This window comes from Penicillium robsamsonii, assembly GCF_028829455.1.
Source record: "Penicillium robsamsonii strain IBT 29466 chromosome Unknown utg000005l_segment0_segment0, whole genome shotgun sequence".
NCBI classification, from domain to species: Eukaryota; Fungi; Ascomycota; class Eurotiomycetes; order Eurotiales; family Aspergillaceae; genus Penicillium; species Penicillium robsamsonii.
The window spans coordinates 1,312,141-1,329,428 of NW_026643223.1; the positions used below are offsets into that span (position 1 = coordinate 1,312,141).

The window sequence follows — 17,288 nt, forward strand, 5'->3', positions numbered from 1 at the left end:
TTAATATCAATATTAGCTATTTCCTTTGGATTATTTAATAGCTTATCGATCTTGCGAGTTGGCCGATATAGCTTTTGAACGGTTGTAGGTAGTGAGGTGACTGATGATGATGGTGGTTCGGGAGTAGTGGTATCCCATATTTGAAGGATTGGCTCACTTTTGTCACTTAATTCAGCCTGAAGTGAACCAATAATGATATTAGGATCGAAAAGGATATACTCCACAGTCTCGGAACGCTCCGCAGATGGTTCTCGGACGTAAAGCCTGACCGCGGATATTAGTCATGTCTTCCAAAAATTGCTACTTAACTATATTTAGCGGAGTGAAGGGGCAACGATGACCACTTGACTAGACAAAAGCAGATTTCGAGGCCCCCGAGCTAGTGTGCAAGGCTGCCGGGGCTATTTTGTCCAGAGATTACGTATTTGGGATGAGATGTAATCACGCCTTTACGATTGGAGTTTCAACATTATTTTATCGTCCGGACCACGGTTTTCCATGGGCGTTAACGCATTGGCCTAGCCGTAGAGGGTCTTAGCTACACCAAAGATAACACGCTGATCCGGCGTTCTAAATGCCATCAGAAGTGGCTAAATCTTCACCTAAATCATAATCAGGTGAGTGAACATCTGTCCGGACTATCCTAAAGAGGACTGAATAGAGGAGCGAGTCGCCAGCGCCCACACCCGATTCGTGGGCGCTAGATGATCATAACCCAAGATAAGCTGTTGTATCTTTATTTTACTCTTCCAGTCTTTCATCCGTGTGGAGAGAGTTCCCTTGCCGCCCTATGGGACTTTTTAGCCCGGTCCTCGCTCGAGTCCTATCAAACTTTTTATTCTGTTCCTAATAAGCCCACAGATACTCATAGGGCTAACGTCTCTTTCCCCTGCTACGATATGGTTTTCGCGTATGTGTTCGCATCCATGACCTTCTAATCCACCCTTAATCACATTACATGTCTAGATCTAGCGAGGATATTGATGAATTAAACGACAACTATTCCGTAACGTACATTTCGCGACTTTTATATTACAATAACAAGACTAACCTTTTAAGAGTGACGAATGTAGAAACAGTTTCTAATGTCTAATTATACAGACTGGCCTTATGACCCCAATGAATAAGAATGTAAAACTGTGTATCATCATCCTTAAACCCTTCAAAGTCTTGTCCCATGTCTTCATCATTATCGCTCAAAGAGCCGAGCGACACCTTCACAATCTCGGAGAAGTCGTCATCGGAGCCTCTGTTATCGGAAGATATTACACAATGACTATTCTTTTCCAGACGGGCATTCTGCACGTCTTTTTTCTCCCAAAACGGAACTCCAATTTCTTCGTTCAAATGGTAAAAATCTGCTCTACCGGAGCTGTACAGCGATTTCATCTCGAATAGCCATGCCTCACATTTGCAGAAATTCCAGGATTAATAGAAGGGTAACACGGGACGCTCGATATCGCATCTAAAGGAATCAAAAAACTACCACCATTTTTAAAGTCAATGCTAAGCCCTCTGCAGTTACGGCATCAAACAAGGTATAGAGCCCGACAACAAAGTGAACCTCATGACCATCTTCTAACTGACGCTGCAACCATTCCCGTACTTCAGAATTCCCACAAATATTATCAAACCAGACTGCTGGCTTTCTGAGCGTATAAACACGCCCTGATCGTACGTTAAGATGAAGTCCGGCTCTCTTAGAACGTTCAGATGTCCAACTTAAAAGATAAAGCCAGGTTCTAGGGATATAAAAACAACCAAGGAGATTGAATTAATAGAAGTGGCCCTATTAAACAACACAAGCCCGAACATACTTGATGAGCCAATACTGAAACAGTGTTAGAGGAACTTCTGTAGCATGACTTAGTTCACTTCTCATGCTATGGTCACTCAAATGTGATTGATCCCTCAAACAGCGCTCTGTGGCTCTCATTCCGCAAGAACTCCAATGAGGTTTCTTCCCTCGCTGTCCGCGATCTAGCGGCCTTAGACCATGAAAAGGCCCAAATTACTTATCTTTCTGCGTGCTCAACAGCTGAAAACTCTTCGCCAGAGCTCATAGGTGAGGTAATACATATCGCAAGTGCTTTTCAAACAGCCGGCTTTCCTCACGTCATTAGAATTCTTTAGGAAGTGGGTGATAACGCAGCTGCTGAAATCAGCCCACAATTCTACAAGAACTTGATTGAGCAAGCAACTGATGGCCAATGGCCACGCAAAGATGTTGCTTATGCGATTCACGATGCATTACAAGAACATAGAACAACCAGGTCTGAAGATATGATCTCATGGTCCTCTCCTATCCACATGGGAGCAAATGAATGATGAAAAGATGGCTCTTCTCACATTTAATTCCTGGAAGCTGCGTGGCATCTCTCCTTTTTTGTTACATTCTTAAGAGGTTTTATAAATTAAAACGCGTGCTGAAAGCCATGTCAAAATCATATATTGACATAAAGGTAAGGGGAATTGCTTCAAAAATGAATTTTATTTAGACTGTTGATAATTGTACACCAATTTTAATATTTATACACATCAATATGGCTACTTCTGCGCTACGCCATGTTTGTTCACCTCTTTGGTTGAAAGACCCATCTTCCTCTTCAATTCTCCCTTAATATACTGATACCATATGAGCTTTTCCCCTTTGCAAATCAAACTTTGCAATTCAAAGGGAACATATAGCGAATCAAACCTCATTGATGGTAGAGCTAAGAGTGGTAAGAGTGCAAATTCTCTTGGAAGCTGCCACGTGCTACTCGCTTATCAAAGAGAACCAAGGTGCGATGGTAATACCTCTCCGTCCGTGGAAGAATCTCCCGTTTGATTTCATCGCTGTAGTGCTCCGCGAAGTCCACGACAAATCCTGCGTAGTTCGACCTTGGATCTCATACTCAGCAAGTATTTTGCCTCAGGGTGAGTCAGATGAGGTGGGGAGAAAAAGGGAGGAGCGAGGGGATGGTAGTCGCTTACTGCGCTTTGATTAAAAGGCGGAAAGCTATATTTCGCTGGCCGGGAATATCAAGGTGGGAGAAATCCGGTCGGACGGCCCTGAAGAGGGCTGAATAGGGCGGCGTGCCGCTTTCACCCGAACCGTGGGCGCTAGGTGAACACCACCATAGAAATGCTGTTGTATGTTTTTGTTTTTTTTTTTCGGGTAATTTACCCTGTCTCAACCACGTGATTCCTCCTGTATTTCGATATATTCCAAGCAGGTGTGGCAACGTGTTCCTCGGTCAACGGGACCAATTGTGACCGGACCCTTTTTTCCATATCCGGTTAGACCTGCCATTTTTGGGATCAACCCAACTTACCTGGATTAAGACTAGGTTAGACAGCCGCTACCTAGGTATTATTGGTTGTCTCTGCGGGGATCGAAACATGCGGGGATGATGGTTTTCAGAGACTAGGAATCTGGGGTATCGGCCAGATCACTCGCGTGCTCCCGTTCTCGTGACTCGCAAGCAATGATCTGCCGACCTCTTATGCTATCCCGACTGGATTATTAGCGGATGAAACTACCCATTCACACAATACCACTATATTCGTCAGCCACCATGACACCGAAAGCCTGCGACCGTTGCTACCAGAGTAAAGAGAAGTGCTCTTTCGGCCCTGAGGCGAAGGCATGCATACGGTGCCAGCATCTGGGAATTATCTGTTATATGTCACGTAAAAAGAAGCGGAAGGGTCGCCGGCCAGTTTTGAAGTCCTTTGGTCACGGTAGTCTACAGATCTGGGAGCCGGGACGAGACGACGAGGCAGACGCGAACAACGCCAAGCCAGGTGCTTCTACTCTCGATCGCCATTTTAGCCAGGTCAACAACGGTTTTGGCAATACGTCATTACCTGTAAAACTGGGTGAGAGCAGCAAGAACCTGGCATTAGGTGGGTTTCTGGGGGAGGTGCTTCGGCTCCGCTTCATACCACAAACTGCCTTGGATGCGATAGGAATCCTGACGGATGACGACAAATTTACGAAAATACATATTCCATTTGCCATGGGACGCAGCTTCATGCAAGATCTCCGAGGGGCAATATACTCGGTCCTGTATCACTCGGGCCCAGTCGTGACAGACGGCTATCTTGCTTTCCTAGGGCTGGTAGCACATTGCCAAGCTTCTCACTTACACTGGACCGCTCCCGACCTATGCAGGGGGGCAACAGCGTTGCAGAACCTACGGAACATTGAGATTATGCATCCCCAAGACGCCCTGTGCGTCCTTCTCCTCGGTCAGGCCTTGTTTGTTTTTGAGGTTCTTGCCAACTCCTTCACGACCTCAGCGCATTCTATTTTGCAGAGTGCACTTATCTCAGCCAAACCGTGGTATCTACTTCTCAGCAGAGTACCTGCCTTCGACACAGTTACCTTTTGTCCAGTTCTTATGGACATAGTGAGTTGTCTGGTATATCGCAAGGTACCTATAATTCGGATGTGTGTTCAAGACCGGATTGTTGTGGATCGCTACGCTGGCCTATGCGCAACTCTCTTACCTTTTCTATACCGTCTATGTGTACAGAGTCACGCAGCCAAGTCCGGTGCGGCCACCATGGATTGGGGTTCAACGGATCGAGAGCACCCTGAAGATTGCTACACGGACGTAGAGAGAAGCATTGAGCTTTGGGAACCAAACATTCCACCTGATTTCTTCACTGCCTACGATGAGGTAGAAAGGCAAATGATGACGACCCAGGCCAACGCTTACCGCCTTGCAGCTTTGCTCGTCATTCATCGCCTGCGATTCCCCCTTGGTGTCCAAGATGCCCTCGGGCAGTCCTACGCTAACTGCATTTTTCAAGAAATCTCGTCATTTTTTGCCCATTCGAATATGCAGAGTGCCGGAGCATTTCCCGTCACATTCCCTCTTTTCATATCCATGTTTGAAGTCGAAGGCCCGGGCGAGGGCTTGCTGGGAAATCTGCGCCGCTTTCCCATACAGAGCATATGCATGCTGAAGCTGCATGACTTTGTCAGGCATGTTAGAAGAATCAAAGAATCATGTGATAGCATGTTATTGTTTGATGTCGTGGAACATGATCTTACTCACGCGGTTATCCCATAAAGCAAAGTATAATACAATAAAGACTATTAATAGAGGGCAGTGGTTATCAAGCTATATTCTATGAGATCTAACTTCTTAGTATTATACGATGGTGATCCACAGTTACCGCTCACGGCCGAGAGTCTGTGAACCATGATGAGACCATACGTCAAAGAAGAATGGGATGCCATTTGTGTGTACGCATCAATCAATCCCACATTTACTTCAAAGGTCATTCTGTAGCCTGATATGAGGTTTTTTTAATCGTAGCATTTTGATATCATTTTAAGTTTCCCGCATGCCGGTAGTTACTGGTGTCATCGGTGTTGGTGGTTTGGGCCATCTTGCCGTTCAATTTGCCAAAGCCATGAGGTGTGAAGTCGTTGTGTTCAGCACTTCGGAATCGAAACGGTCACAAGCAATGGAGCTGGGTGCGTCGCACTTCGTAACCACCAAAGGCAAGGATAAACTTGACTGTCCGAGAAAGCTCAACCATCTTCTGGTCACTGCCTCCCAAGAGCCCAATTGGAGCCTGTTCATGCCGATCATGGCGAAAAAGTCAACAATCTTCCCACTGACAGTCATGGGTATGGATGCTAATTTGAACATCCCTTACATGGCATTCCTTACCAAAGGAATGAAGGTTGTCAGTTCATTACCGAGTATGATTTAATACAGAACAATGCTCGATTTTGCAGCCAGACATGGAATCAGCCCAGTCATTGAGAGAGACGCATTGACTGTCGAAGGAGTTCAAAGTGGGTTGGAGAAGCTTAGGACGGGAAAGACCCGCTACCGCGGTGTCCTCTATGCGGAAGGAGAAGAGTAAGATCCTCGACACTCTGCTCCTCTCTTTTTGGCAACTCTGAAGAAAAAGAGAATGGATCAGAACTTCAGAATTCACAAAACCCCACTTCTCATAGAGTCTGCTCTGCAATCATCTTTTCACATTACGTAACCCCTTTGTTAAGCTCTTATTACACGGTCTTGAAAATTGATTGGAAGTGAAAGATATCCGTTTGATAACAAGTACTTAAAGCGTTCATTGAGCTAAAATACTGATTCTCAGGTGGACTAAGAACCGGGGACTAAATATGCCGTTAACAGTATCTCGATCAGAATTTCCAGCTCAATAACGTTCAATAATAGACTGCATCAGCTTAAATAGATTATTTATAAGGAATCGAGAGGGCATCTATGTTGGACGATTCTTTCGCCTTAAAATAAAATATTATATACTGCTCAACATCGACTGAGAAACTGCCAATCCTCACACTTCGTTAATAAATCATGCGAGCCCAAGCAGAAGAAACTATTATTCAACAATTCACCTAACCTTCAGTGTCTCATGATGGCAATATCTGCTTGTTAGGAAATCCTAAGCATGTTTTATGACACTCACATCTCAAATAACAGTCTAGAACGTATTATCCACCTCATTTAGCCCCAGGCAAATGTAGAATATCCACGTATCTCACATCCGCACTGAAGTCGAGAGATAGCAGCCCGTATTAACTCATGATCCAGGCGTAACGCAATTTCACCCCGTGATTTGGCTCAGTGTGTCTAGAAGCGATGGAACTGATAAGACATCCCATGTTAGCTTTTGGGGTGTACAATATTCTAATGAACATTTGCAACAAATGATCATCGTAGTATATAAAGGGGGCTAAAAGGTCAGAGAAACGCTTTGCCTACCACCATTAGTTCCATCTGGCTCACAGGATCTTTTCAAACATTGCCCTAGTCAAAAGGGAATCTTGACTCGTCGCGTCATCATGCCGAATATATGTAGATAAGGTTGGTCTAGTAAGTGCCGAGGACCAATCAGTGACCATTGTCTTATTGCCGAGGGAGATATATAGAACTAGCGCTTACCCAGCGGTATAGGCGCCAGCTGCCAAATCCCTATTTCTGGTAATTATGTCAGCGTAGTTACGCCGACATACCTGAGGATTTATTAATCCTAAGTATGCAGTAATATTTCTCTTGTAATGGGGATAGTATACAAATTACCAGAATAGTGGATGCAGAATTACAGAGAGTTGAACACCTTTGATTGGACCCATACATTTCATAATACGGATTACTCCTACAGTTGGGAGCCCGGTTCGCACTAAATAAGACTACTATATCGGTATTGTGACCTGCCAGTTCTTCAACAAAAAGAGTGCATTTTATTCAGAATACTAAGCATAGAGAGAGAAGGAAAAGAAAGAAAAAGATCTACTGGGCAGGATCCTTTGTGGGATCCTGTCGCAAACAAACAAGCCAAACAGATCGTCACAGGTATATAGTATCTAGCACGCTGCTAGAAGTCGTCTTCTAGCACCCCGAAGGTACCCTAAGCCATTGTAAGAGTATGCAGTTTTCAGGTATAAGGCCTGTCAACCGGGTAAGATACAATGACTTGGAGAGGAACGAGAATGTATTGTCTATATGTGCCAAGACTAATTCCTGCCAGAGGAAAGTGGGATTCAGGGGAATCCTGGACTATGTGAAAGATAAAAAGCGGGATCTACATACGCTATTAATTTTATAAATACAAATTGCAGCAATAAGTGCGGGCAACATGATGAACGGCAAGATGCAACGGTTATTTGGGAGCCGCATTGTTAACGATGCTTTCCACGACCGACACCAGCACTGTAGAATTAATCAGAGTGCATTAATCTATCCACCGGAAAACGGATCATCTAGCTAGCCAATGATATTTTGTATTTAACACCCCTCTTGACACAATCAAGAAAAGTCCCCGCATAGAGAGAACTCCGTGTGGAAGCTTTCATCTACAGCGACGTAGCCAAAGTTATCGGAAGTAAGAACCCCACATTTTGAGTACTCTACAGCATTCATTTGGGTGTAAAGAACTTTGAATAGCAAAAACTAAATACGGCAAGCAAGGGCAAATTTGTATCGCAGCCTGTTTACATAAGATATCATATGCTTGTCAATGGGCTGTCGCTTCGTCAACCCATCTCTGTTCAATCCCAGCAAATAATACAACATCCGAGAATGGTGTGGGCCGTCAGGAGGTCACGCATACACATTATTGTTTGCAGGCTAGTTTGGGAGATAAGGACCCCAAGGAGACGGTTCATTGTCGCGGATCCACCTCTTTTCATCCTCAGAGTCAGTAGGAGGAATCCTGAAACCATTAATGTGCACAAATTCGCGTTCGAGCTCCTCGCCGTTGACCTCCCAATCATAGCCTTTGTCCGCAATAAATGGCTTCAAGGCATCATGGGCGGCATTCATAAAGCGAGTCCTCTGAGGGCTCTCGCCAGGAGGAAAGTGCCTAGCGATATGGCTGAATGTAAGCCTGACAAAGGGTTTCTTTCCTTCTGTCAGCTGCTTAATAGAATGATTAGCATTTTGAGCATCAGTCCAACCCTCTTGGACTTACACATGGAATCCCAGCTCGGTACATGGTGGCTGCAGGCATCTCAATGAATAAGACAACAACGTAGAAGGCGGGAATAACATGTGTATATATCGAGGTAATTGCCTGTGAGAGCTGTTCTTTGTGATCAGGATCTGTAAAGGTACCTGTCGGGTGATAGATCCTCCAATCCGGCATAGTGGAAGTGAATCGAGGTGAACAAAATTGTCAAAATGCGTATGAACCAGAGGCTATTGTGCGTACATTGAAAAGACGAGGTGCTTTATACCACCCACAGGCGGTTAGTTTGCAATGTTTGTCAGTCCCTTCACGTCCAAGAAGGGAGCGATATTCGTGTTAGTACCCGATGATTAGTGATCTATACTTGCATAACCGATGATCTTATTGACTCGGATTTTTAGATTATTAATCAGACCGAAGAGAGTGGAATTGTTTCAGTTCTGGTGAGGCAATTACATTCAAGATTAATAAACACATCCGCCTGACGATGCAGTCTTAGTGGGCATGTAGCTGGGTCAAAATCCTGAAATTGCGCGTAGCCTTTGAAATATTCTAGCTTTCTCCACAGTAAAAAATACAGCACTAATGAAAGCAACGAATCTTTTATAAAGGGCCCTGCTCAGCTTCATGTTGGAGGCATTGACACTCGCTATGTGCATGCCTCGAAATAAGTTTGCAAGAATATCCTCCTATAGGGGCTTGTCTGTTCGTGCGCATTATCATCAAGTCTATCGGATTTTAGCCTCTAGCTCTAACTTAACAAAATCATAACACGCTCTTACCATTGGGGACTGGGTAGAGACCCTGCCTGATCGAGCATATTTCTTCCGTCATCGGCTTCCGGGAAAGTAAAGATATGCGTTCAAATAGCGCCCAAATGTGGTTGCACTTCTCAGATGTCCGAAGGACATTGTATACCCGATCAAGTGTAAACCATACGTAGCACATCATAAGGTAGTGCTATATTCGTTGTTGGCGGATACCATCACATAAAGACAACGTTTATTGGAAGAGATCCCGGAGTGACCGATGATGATGACCGGGTGCCACTGCGCTCGAGGGAGCTGTGGGCAGATCTGCGACACCAGGGGCTGTATAATGTAACCTCAGATGGAGGCATATGAAGCTAGGGATGATGAGTTGAGAGTATTGGCAATTCAGCATCGTGTCCTCGACGTCATATCAGCCTTACTACAGCCCTCCTGGTCTCGAGAAAGGCGATAGTCTACAAATTATCTTTCGTGTTCAAGATACTAATGAAGCATATCGACGAGTCAGCTCAAATATTGAGAAAAAGATCAGCTCCGTAGAAGCGGACACTACTTGAGGCGTCGCTTGTCATGAAAATGAAACTTTCGTTGCGCCCCAATATAAAGTATCCGCATTCGATGGCACCACATCATCGCAAGGCTTGGGCCATCCCAAGCGCTACATCAAATATCTGAAGATCTACCACCTGCAGTATCGAACGCAAATACCCATGAGCATATATTGTGTGAATGAACGGTCTTGCTCTCCGTGATTGTTGGGACTCGATAGGCTTCTGCATCTACTAGCTGGTCTGGCGGGTTGTTTGAGGAGTGGGAAAGATGAAGTTAATGAACGTCGTGACAGCAAATTGCCTAACTGATCGAACTCTTGGCTTTGCGCGGCTGTGAGTGGTCAAGAGGGTTCAATGGGGATTAAGTGTCGGCGGTTGTGAGCTCAATAAGTATCTCCAGAGCTCTCCTTTTCTCCTGTTCCAAATCGGCAGACATGGTCTTGAACAATGACAATTGAAACCAATTTACTGGCGTCCATATTTGGTTTCTGCCAATTCCCACTGCTGCCTGGGCGATTGCTATTTGGACGGTGAAAATTTCTGCACGGTCCATGCGACCGGTCGTCTGAGATGGACTTTATCTGATTATACAACAAGCTGTCGAAGTGGCCAAACGGAACGAGAGTTTCTCTGCGTGGGGGTTTCCGCTTTCCTTCTCTTAAAGTAGCCCAATTCCACAAGGGGGCGTAAGAGCCTCGAAAATTTGTGAATTTGAAATCTCCCCTTCCTGAATGACAATCAACGGTCAATCTACCTCCCATAGTGACGTTTAAAAAAGGATCAAAGATGTCGCATTTCTATCCGAGAGCCGAATATGCCGAAGATCAACTTATGGCACGAACTATCCTCACCACCCACGTCCTTAGCCATGGTTTCCAGCTAAACTCGGCAATGGGCCAACTAAATGGCGGCATCAAAGCCCTTTTCAAGCGTATCCCATTCATTATACCTGTAATGCTTCGCTGCGCTGGTCTAGGAGGGCCTATTGGGGTCGGAACAGTGGGGATTTGGCGTGTTTGATCGATGTTGAAATATGTGAACCCACTCGTAGCTCGCAGCTGTGCGCTTGTTTTCAACTTGAATACGATGTCCGTTCATTTCTTCCGGAGGCTACGAGAAAAGAGTTGACCGAGGCCCGGGAAAGATTAGAATACTACTATCCTCCTATTATATTCTACCATTGCTACAAGTAGGCCGCATCATTTGATTTGCTTCATTTTGCGGCTTCGTGTAATGTGAATATACATATATCATCTAGTATGTATGATCTTGATGCCAGATCTCAACCTTCAGTACGAACCAAGTCTTATTTCTCGTTCGTTATGGGAAAGTACTCTGTCAGTAGTCAGTAAGAGGCAGGTCCGACGCACTTAGTGGCCGATGAACACCCAGGAAAGGGAAGCAGCACTTGCACGTATTGCCAGCACCTCCAATTCCAACTCTAACATAGCGCTCTTGAAAACCGGATGTTGGCTGGCTATCCTGGACCCCACTGAGACGAGAGCCCTCTAATGGCTGGAGCAGAGTCTCTCTGTCAAAGGTTTTTAATGGTAGTTGACCCTCATCCTCGGATTTCTGCCGTTTCGGCCAACTGAAAAATCTCCATAGACAGCGCATGTTCCGGCAGATAGAGAGGAAGCCGTTCTGGTATCTTCGTATTCCCAGACAGACGATAAACAGCCTTGGAGCAGTTTGTCAGATTAGCCTTTCAAATCTTTGTCTTGATATATTCAACTTACGCTTGCCTCAAGGCTTTCATCTAGTTTGAAAACTGGTTGCATAACCCTGTCATATGGGGGAATAACAGCTAGTTATACGACTAACTAGCCGGTCCCTTACTGTGATTCACACGACGGGTTACGCAGAGACTGTACAACCCACCAAGTTTGAATTTCCCTGATATCATAAGACTTGACCATGATTGTACTGATCTAACTCCACAACGAGGATCTGACATATTAGAATATATGATAATTCAATCCACCCTTGAAGATAGGCCAGTCACACATTTGGAATATGAGCAAAGCGTTCATAACTTTTGCTGATAAGGAGATGCATGCAACCAGGCCCAAGAAACGGGTGCAACTCTACCATTATGTGTAACAACACAGTCCTGTAGTATCTTTTGTACAGTTTATTAAAGCCTCCATAAAGCAATATGACCAAACCATGGTTAGAATCGAGAAATGCCCTGAAGGACTTCCATTCTAAGTACCTCAAAAGCAATGTTGAACATCACCATTGATAGATATCTCCATCATAGTGTGGAGTCCATTAGGGGTCAATTGATGTAGTGATGTGTCCGGGTTATAAGTAGCCACACAGCTGTGACTTGGTAGTAAAACCCTATTGGGAGGCTATCGGTCCGTGAGGTCACAAGCTTAAGCTTAATAATGACTTGAAGATATTGTGTTTGGAAAGAGCCTGCGCGGTATTTTGCACTAGCATGAGAGCATCAGCTGGCTATAACCAAAGGCGATCAACCTTATCTGGTCTCTGGCAAATGGAATGGAGATTGAAAATCGGGGTAGAGCTTTGAGGTGGAGACTGCTTGTTTCATGATAAAACATGTGGGACTGTGGGCCTCCAACGGTGGTAGAGTCCGGATTTCAGGTCCAAGCGTTTTCTGGGGCCAAATATCCCGACTTAAAACAGAAAGTGCTGTGCCGTGATAGTGGAGCAGAGAGTGGCTGGCGAGATTGCGAGCTATGTTTGAAGGGTGTACGGAGTACTCCGTAGGGAGAGTGTGTGCTCATTGATAGATTGCATCATATCCTTGATATCATATGGATAAATTCCAGAAACATAAATCTCGTTTCATCAACAAGATGAGGTTTCTGAAACCATGGGCATACCTTGTCCCTCGAAAGAGCTTAATCCGAAAGCAGAAATGGGCTTCCTGGCGATAGCAAAAGCACGACCCAATCGAGCACGGCAGAGGAAAAGTCTTATTTTTTTTCCAAGGGACGAGGATTCCAGAAGTTGGCAATATAGCCAGGGGGAATGACCAATGACCATGTGTATCAAGAAGCTCGAGATTGTCTCGGTCGCTGCCCGCAATTATTCCGACGCACGGGCTTGGCAACCTGTCCCGAAGTGGCGTTTCAAACGAGCAGAGCGAATGAAATGGCAGAATAGCGTTGCGCCAACAAAACCCCGGCTTCTAGAGAGGGGAACCGTGCAGTGGGCGCATGATTTAGCCTCAGGTTTCCAACGTTCAATGGGGGAGTTGAAAGATGTTAAGATAGAATGAAAAGCTTCATACAATAGACAAGTAAATGTAGATGGGTAGAGAGAAAGTAGACGTAGAAATAGAGTGGGATTATACTGATGCCTGAGGCCAATAATCTAAACCTCATCTCCACGGAGTCTCCCCCCAGTGGCTTATCTGCACTCTAGTCATTCCTTTATTCTTCGAGTCGCTTGATTCTTTAAATTTCCTTTGATTCCACAATTTCTTGGTCTTTCCCCTCATTTGCTTCTTTTCCTCTCTTGGCCTTGAAAGCTTTTGTTTCGATCTTGGGTTCAGATGTCCCTGGCCAATGCGGTGTTAGACCCTCAACTCCTGCGTCGCGTGTGCCAATAGGCCATTGGAAATAATCGCTTATTGTATTTCCATCTGATTTCTCCTTGCCTGGAAACAAACAACGTTGACCTCCAGGGTCTCCCCTCACCATGTTGCTCAAACCTGCGACGCCCCTCACCATCTTGCTCCTGGTCGCCTTTGCGCTTTTGCTAATCTCATGTCTTTCAACTCCCATTGTTAAAGGTATTCCTCTCGCAACTTTCAAAGATGTCGATTATGGTGTCTTTGGATATTGCAAGGGTGATACCTGTACCAATATCCATCTGGGATATACGAGCAGTAAGTCTGTCCCCTGCGCTTCTGCCTGCTCTCCGCTAAGTTTCATGCAGATGATATAAGTAGCACTGGCGATGACTTCAATCTCCCCTCCGGTACTCGAAAGTCACTATCCTCGATCCTCATAATCCATCCAGTCGCCGCCTTCCTGACCCTCATCTGCCTCTGTCTGGCTATCGCGGCCCACTTCCATGCGCCCTCGCACTCGCCGCGCTTCCTTTTGGCGCTCCTCATCTTGCTGCTGCCAACACTACTCGTGACTCTCCTCGCATTCCTCGTCGATATTTTGCTCTTTGTGCCACATCTAGGATGGGGTGGTTGGATTGTGCTGGCCGCGACCATCATCCTGACCTCTTGCGGGGTGGTCACTTGTGCTATGCGCCGAACCCTTGTGAGCAGGAAGGCAAGGAAACGCCGGATCGCAGAGAATGCCGAGATGAGCGGAGAGAACTATTACAACCGACAGAATGCCGCTGCGGCTGCGGTGGCGGCTCCTGTTCCGCCCCCTGTCGAACCCAAGGAAGCCTTTGCGTCTCACTCTCTCACCTCCGACACGGGCCCAACGTTCGCATCCTTTCACACAGAAAGACAGGACAGTGATGATGATCGAACGCCTCTCAATTCGCGGACTCCCATAGGCGATATCCCAGCACCCCCGGACCAACGGGGTGGCCCCCATCGCGCTCCACAAGATGAATTTGGCAATATGCCGCCTCAAGGCCCCGGTCCGTACGGCGCTGGTCCAATGTCACGGAACCCCTCCGATCCACGGATTCGTCCCCAATATTCCGATGGTAGCATGGGTTCTCGAAGAGGAGGACCACCGCCTGGCTTCAATGGACGCGGGCGGGGTGGATATCCTCCCCGGGGTGGACGCGGAGGACCTTACATGGGACCTCACCGCGGCCCTTCCAATGGTTCCCGGGGTGGTTACATGGGTCCAATGCCAGGCCGCGGAGGTCGCGGTGGAATGATGCCGCCTCGAGGACCACCAGGCGGCTATGGCCCCGGTCCAGGGGGTCCCAATCGCGGCTTCGACGCGTACGGTCGACATTCGCCCCCTATGGATGACCCTTATAATTATGGCCCACCGGGTCAGATGCGCCAGTCACCTCCCGTGCCCATTGGCATGGCCGTGTCCCCGGAGGCGGTCGGCCAAGCCATCGAGATGACTCCGCAAGCTCGGCAGCAGTACGATATGTATGAGTCAAATCAACCAATGAGCAGCGTACCACAGGGGCTGTCAGCAGAAAATACCAGCGCCATCCCCGAAAGCCCGACAAGCATGTACAGCCGACCTGGGTAAGTCAAACTGTTACACGTACCGTCCCTGGATTGACTACTAACCTTCCATCTTTAGCTCCTACGTTCCTGCTCGCTCAGGCTGGGGTGCAAATGATCCTCGTACCGTGTCCCCGCGGCCGCCGGGGCAACCCCTCCAATCTAACAACACTGGTGCCAATTACTATGAAGACGTGGATCCCCGTTTCGCTCGTCGACCATCACCAGCCAATGACTCTGTGATCCCCTCCTCTCTGACGCCTGGAGGTACTCACTGTACGTACTCCACATATCACACGTGTTGATGGGGTTTCGCTGACTTTCTCCCAGTTTAATTAGCTTCTTAAGTGTCAGTCATGTTCGACACGATTCTTCCCCCCTGCTTTGCGATACCCTTTGCTTTTCTTCGCTTCTCTGGCTATATTTGGATTACATTTTTTTCTCTTCGATTTCATGGGGAATGGTGTTATGGTGTCTTTTTTCTTGCCATTCCTCCATACATGCTCTTTCTTGAGACGACAATCCGACCTTTCGTCTCGTCCTCAAACATCCGCCACAAACCATAGGCGTTGGAGACGAGTGTTCTTTAGTTGCTGAATTGTACTCTGCCTCAACTCTAATGTATAGCAGCCGGCGGAAACGATGTACAGCAACAGTTTCTCTAGATTTTTAGCTTTACTCCAGATCAAAGCACTGGACGCTGCTTCTGATTTGATTTCCTTTCCAGTTTCTTCTTTCTTCTTTCTTCTTTCTTCCACTGAGTGGACTGTCACTTCTATCATACCAAAATCCACATACATTTCTTTTCTCATGTACATCTGGCTTTTGACAATATTCAAACATAAATGATAATCTGTTCTATGATCTGATTGGATCCCCTTGACTGCGTATACTGTCACAGTCTACATCCAAAACATGGGCAATTACGCGGTCTTCAATCTTCCCTGGGCTCACATACCAACCTGGGAAGTATCTGCCGGTTATGATTGCAATCTCACTAACCTTAGAACTTCACTAAATAAAGCTTGGTCTTTACGCGAGCCACGTAACGAAAATTAAAGATTGGAAGGTATGACAGTGTTACAGAATAAGGCTGGAGGTGTCAAAGATGATCCTATTCCTATGGTATCGCTACATAAGATAACTATCTCCCATGCTTAGCCATGGGTCTTAATAATGGAACCCTCCATGGTGCCCTCACAAGTTCCCCCCTCAAAAAGCTGCTGCCGCCCTCGGTAGCAGCTTTTTGATAGGCCTCCGTAATAGATTTTGATATCTCAATCAGTCTTGGAATGCCTGCATGACAACAGGACGATGTTGGAACATTGGTCATTTTAGTTGCCTCGCTCTAATCTTCCTAGAGCCCTAGCTCCTCCTGGCCGCGCTCTTCCTCGTTGCTTGATCCTCTGCCATTTCTTCTTTATTAGCTTTGTGTTTGAAAAGTAGGTGGACATGAAGAATTGAGGGAGTGTATCTCACTGATAATGTAGGTGTAGTATGGGACATGAAATGTCGATTGGTCCACTGGTTGAAGTTATCAGCCTGTCAACAGCCAGTACGAGTCAGCCTTTTGTTCTCGTAAGATCAGGTATGGGATGGGGGATTTTACCTTTGATGGGAGGTAAGAGTTGCGATAAAGAGGGAATGTGATTGTTGGAGAAAGCAGGGAAGAGGAGTGGAGAAATCTTAAATAGTAATCGAGATACTGAGCCTTCATGAGGAAGCTGCAGCTCTCCTCTTCAAACCGGCAAGAGGACCATAGGCTAGCCAAGCTTAACTAACTCTTACCCTCTAGTTATTAGTTATTAGTAGGAGCATACTAACATGGTCGAAATATAAATGTGTATGTTTATGTATATAAAGTCATAATTTATACAAATATGATATAAATGTAAGAGTAAAGTGATATTTGCCTACCTTTATAGAAAATGTTCAACAATGCAACGCAACGCAAGCTTAGAATCCTTTTATGAGATAAGAAATGGAGCCTGAGGCCACAAAAGCCGAGAGTTTGCCTTTAACTCGCCATGGACTAGGTGTTGAGATAAAACCCAGTCAGAAGGGATATTGAGAAAAGTAAGAACGATGTTCGCTTATATATAGAAAATGCAACATGGACCTAGTTAAGATGTTTGTGTAATACCCTAGGTCATCGGGTTATCCAGATGTAATTCCTAGCTTTCATCTAGTTCGCAATGTAAAATGGGAACTATTAACATACTGAGAGTCCCAATATTAAACCCTCCTGGCAACAAAAGAACTATGTAATTCAACTACGGTAGTTTCAAATGTATTGACACTTGAGGTTTCTTAACATAATCCTCCTCAGGTGACACTTACTACCTCACATCCCGTGTCCACATATCCCGGCACCGG

The 17,288-nt window shown here is 45.9% G+C and overlaps 6 protein-coding genes across 6 annotated transcripts; 4 read left to right on the forward strand and 2 right to left on the reverse strand.

The window, feature by feature from the left end:
* Positions 1-1,089: 1,089 nt before the first annotated feature.
* On the reverse strand, positions 1,090-1,389 carry N7447_008536 (uncharacterized protein; the record flags this gene model as incomplete). The annotated part of the gene is made up of 1 exon (XM_057232798.1): positions 1,090-1,389. One exon carries the CDS (start codon positions 1,387-1,389, stop codon positions 1,090-1,092), a length of 300 nt encoding a protein of 99 aa, XP_057082340.1.
* A 2,171-nt stretch (positions 1,390-3,560) lies between these two features.
* Positions 3,561-5,066, forward strand: N7447_008537 (Zn(II)2Cys6 transcription factor domain-containing protein; the record flags this gene model as incomplete). The annotated part of the gene is made up of 1 exon (XM_057232799.1): positions 3,561-5,066. One exon carries the CDS (start codon positions 3,561-3,563, stop codon positions 5,064-5,066), a length of 1,506 nt encoding a protein of 501 aa, XP_057082341.1.
* Positions 5,067-5,343: 277 nt separating this feature from the next.
* N7447_008538 (GroES-like protein) lies at positions 5,344-5,874 on the forward strand (the record flags this gene model as incomplete). Its single annotated transcript, XM_057232800.1, has 2 exons — positions 5,344-5,707; positions 5,744-5,874. 2 exons carry the CDS (start codon positions 5,344-5,346, stop codon positions 5,872-5,874), a joined length of 495 nt encoding a protein of 164 aa, XP_057082342.1.
* Positions 5,875-8,108: 2,234 nt separating this feature from the next.
* N7447_008539 (tautomerase family protein) lies at positions 8,109-8,625 on the reverse strand (the record flags this gene model as incomplete). Its single annotated transcript, XM_057232801.1, has 2 exons — positions 8,109-8,399; positions 8,452-8,625. 2 exons carry the CDS (start codon positions 8,623-8,625, stop codon positions 8,109-8,111), a joined length of 465 nt encoding a protein of 154 aa, XP_057082343.1.
* A 4,160-nt stretch (positions 8,626-12,785) lies between these two features.
* Positions 12,786-13,022, forward strand: N7447_008540 (uncharacterized protein; the record flags this gene model as incomplete). Its single annotated transcript, XM_057232802.1, has 1 exon — positions 12,786-13,022. The coding sequence occupies one exon, from the start codon at positions 12,786-12,788 to the stop codon at positions 13,020-13,022; it is 237 nt and encodes a 78-aa protein (XP_057082344.1).
* Positions 13,023-13,444: 422 nt separating this feature from the next.
* Positions 13,445-15,247, forward strand: N7447_008541 (putative pH signal transduction protein PalI; the record flags this gene model as incomplete). The annotated part of the gene is made up of 4 exons (XM_057232803.1): positions 13,445-13,634; positions 13,685-14,933; positions 14,992-15,188; positions 15,243-15,247. 4 exons carry the CDS (start codon positions 13,445-13,447, stop codon positions 15,245-15,247), a joined length of 1,641 nt encoding a protein of 546 aa, XP_057082345.1.
* Between the last annotated feature and the right edge of the window lie 2,041 nt (positions 15,248-17,288).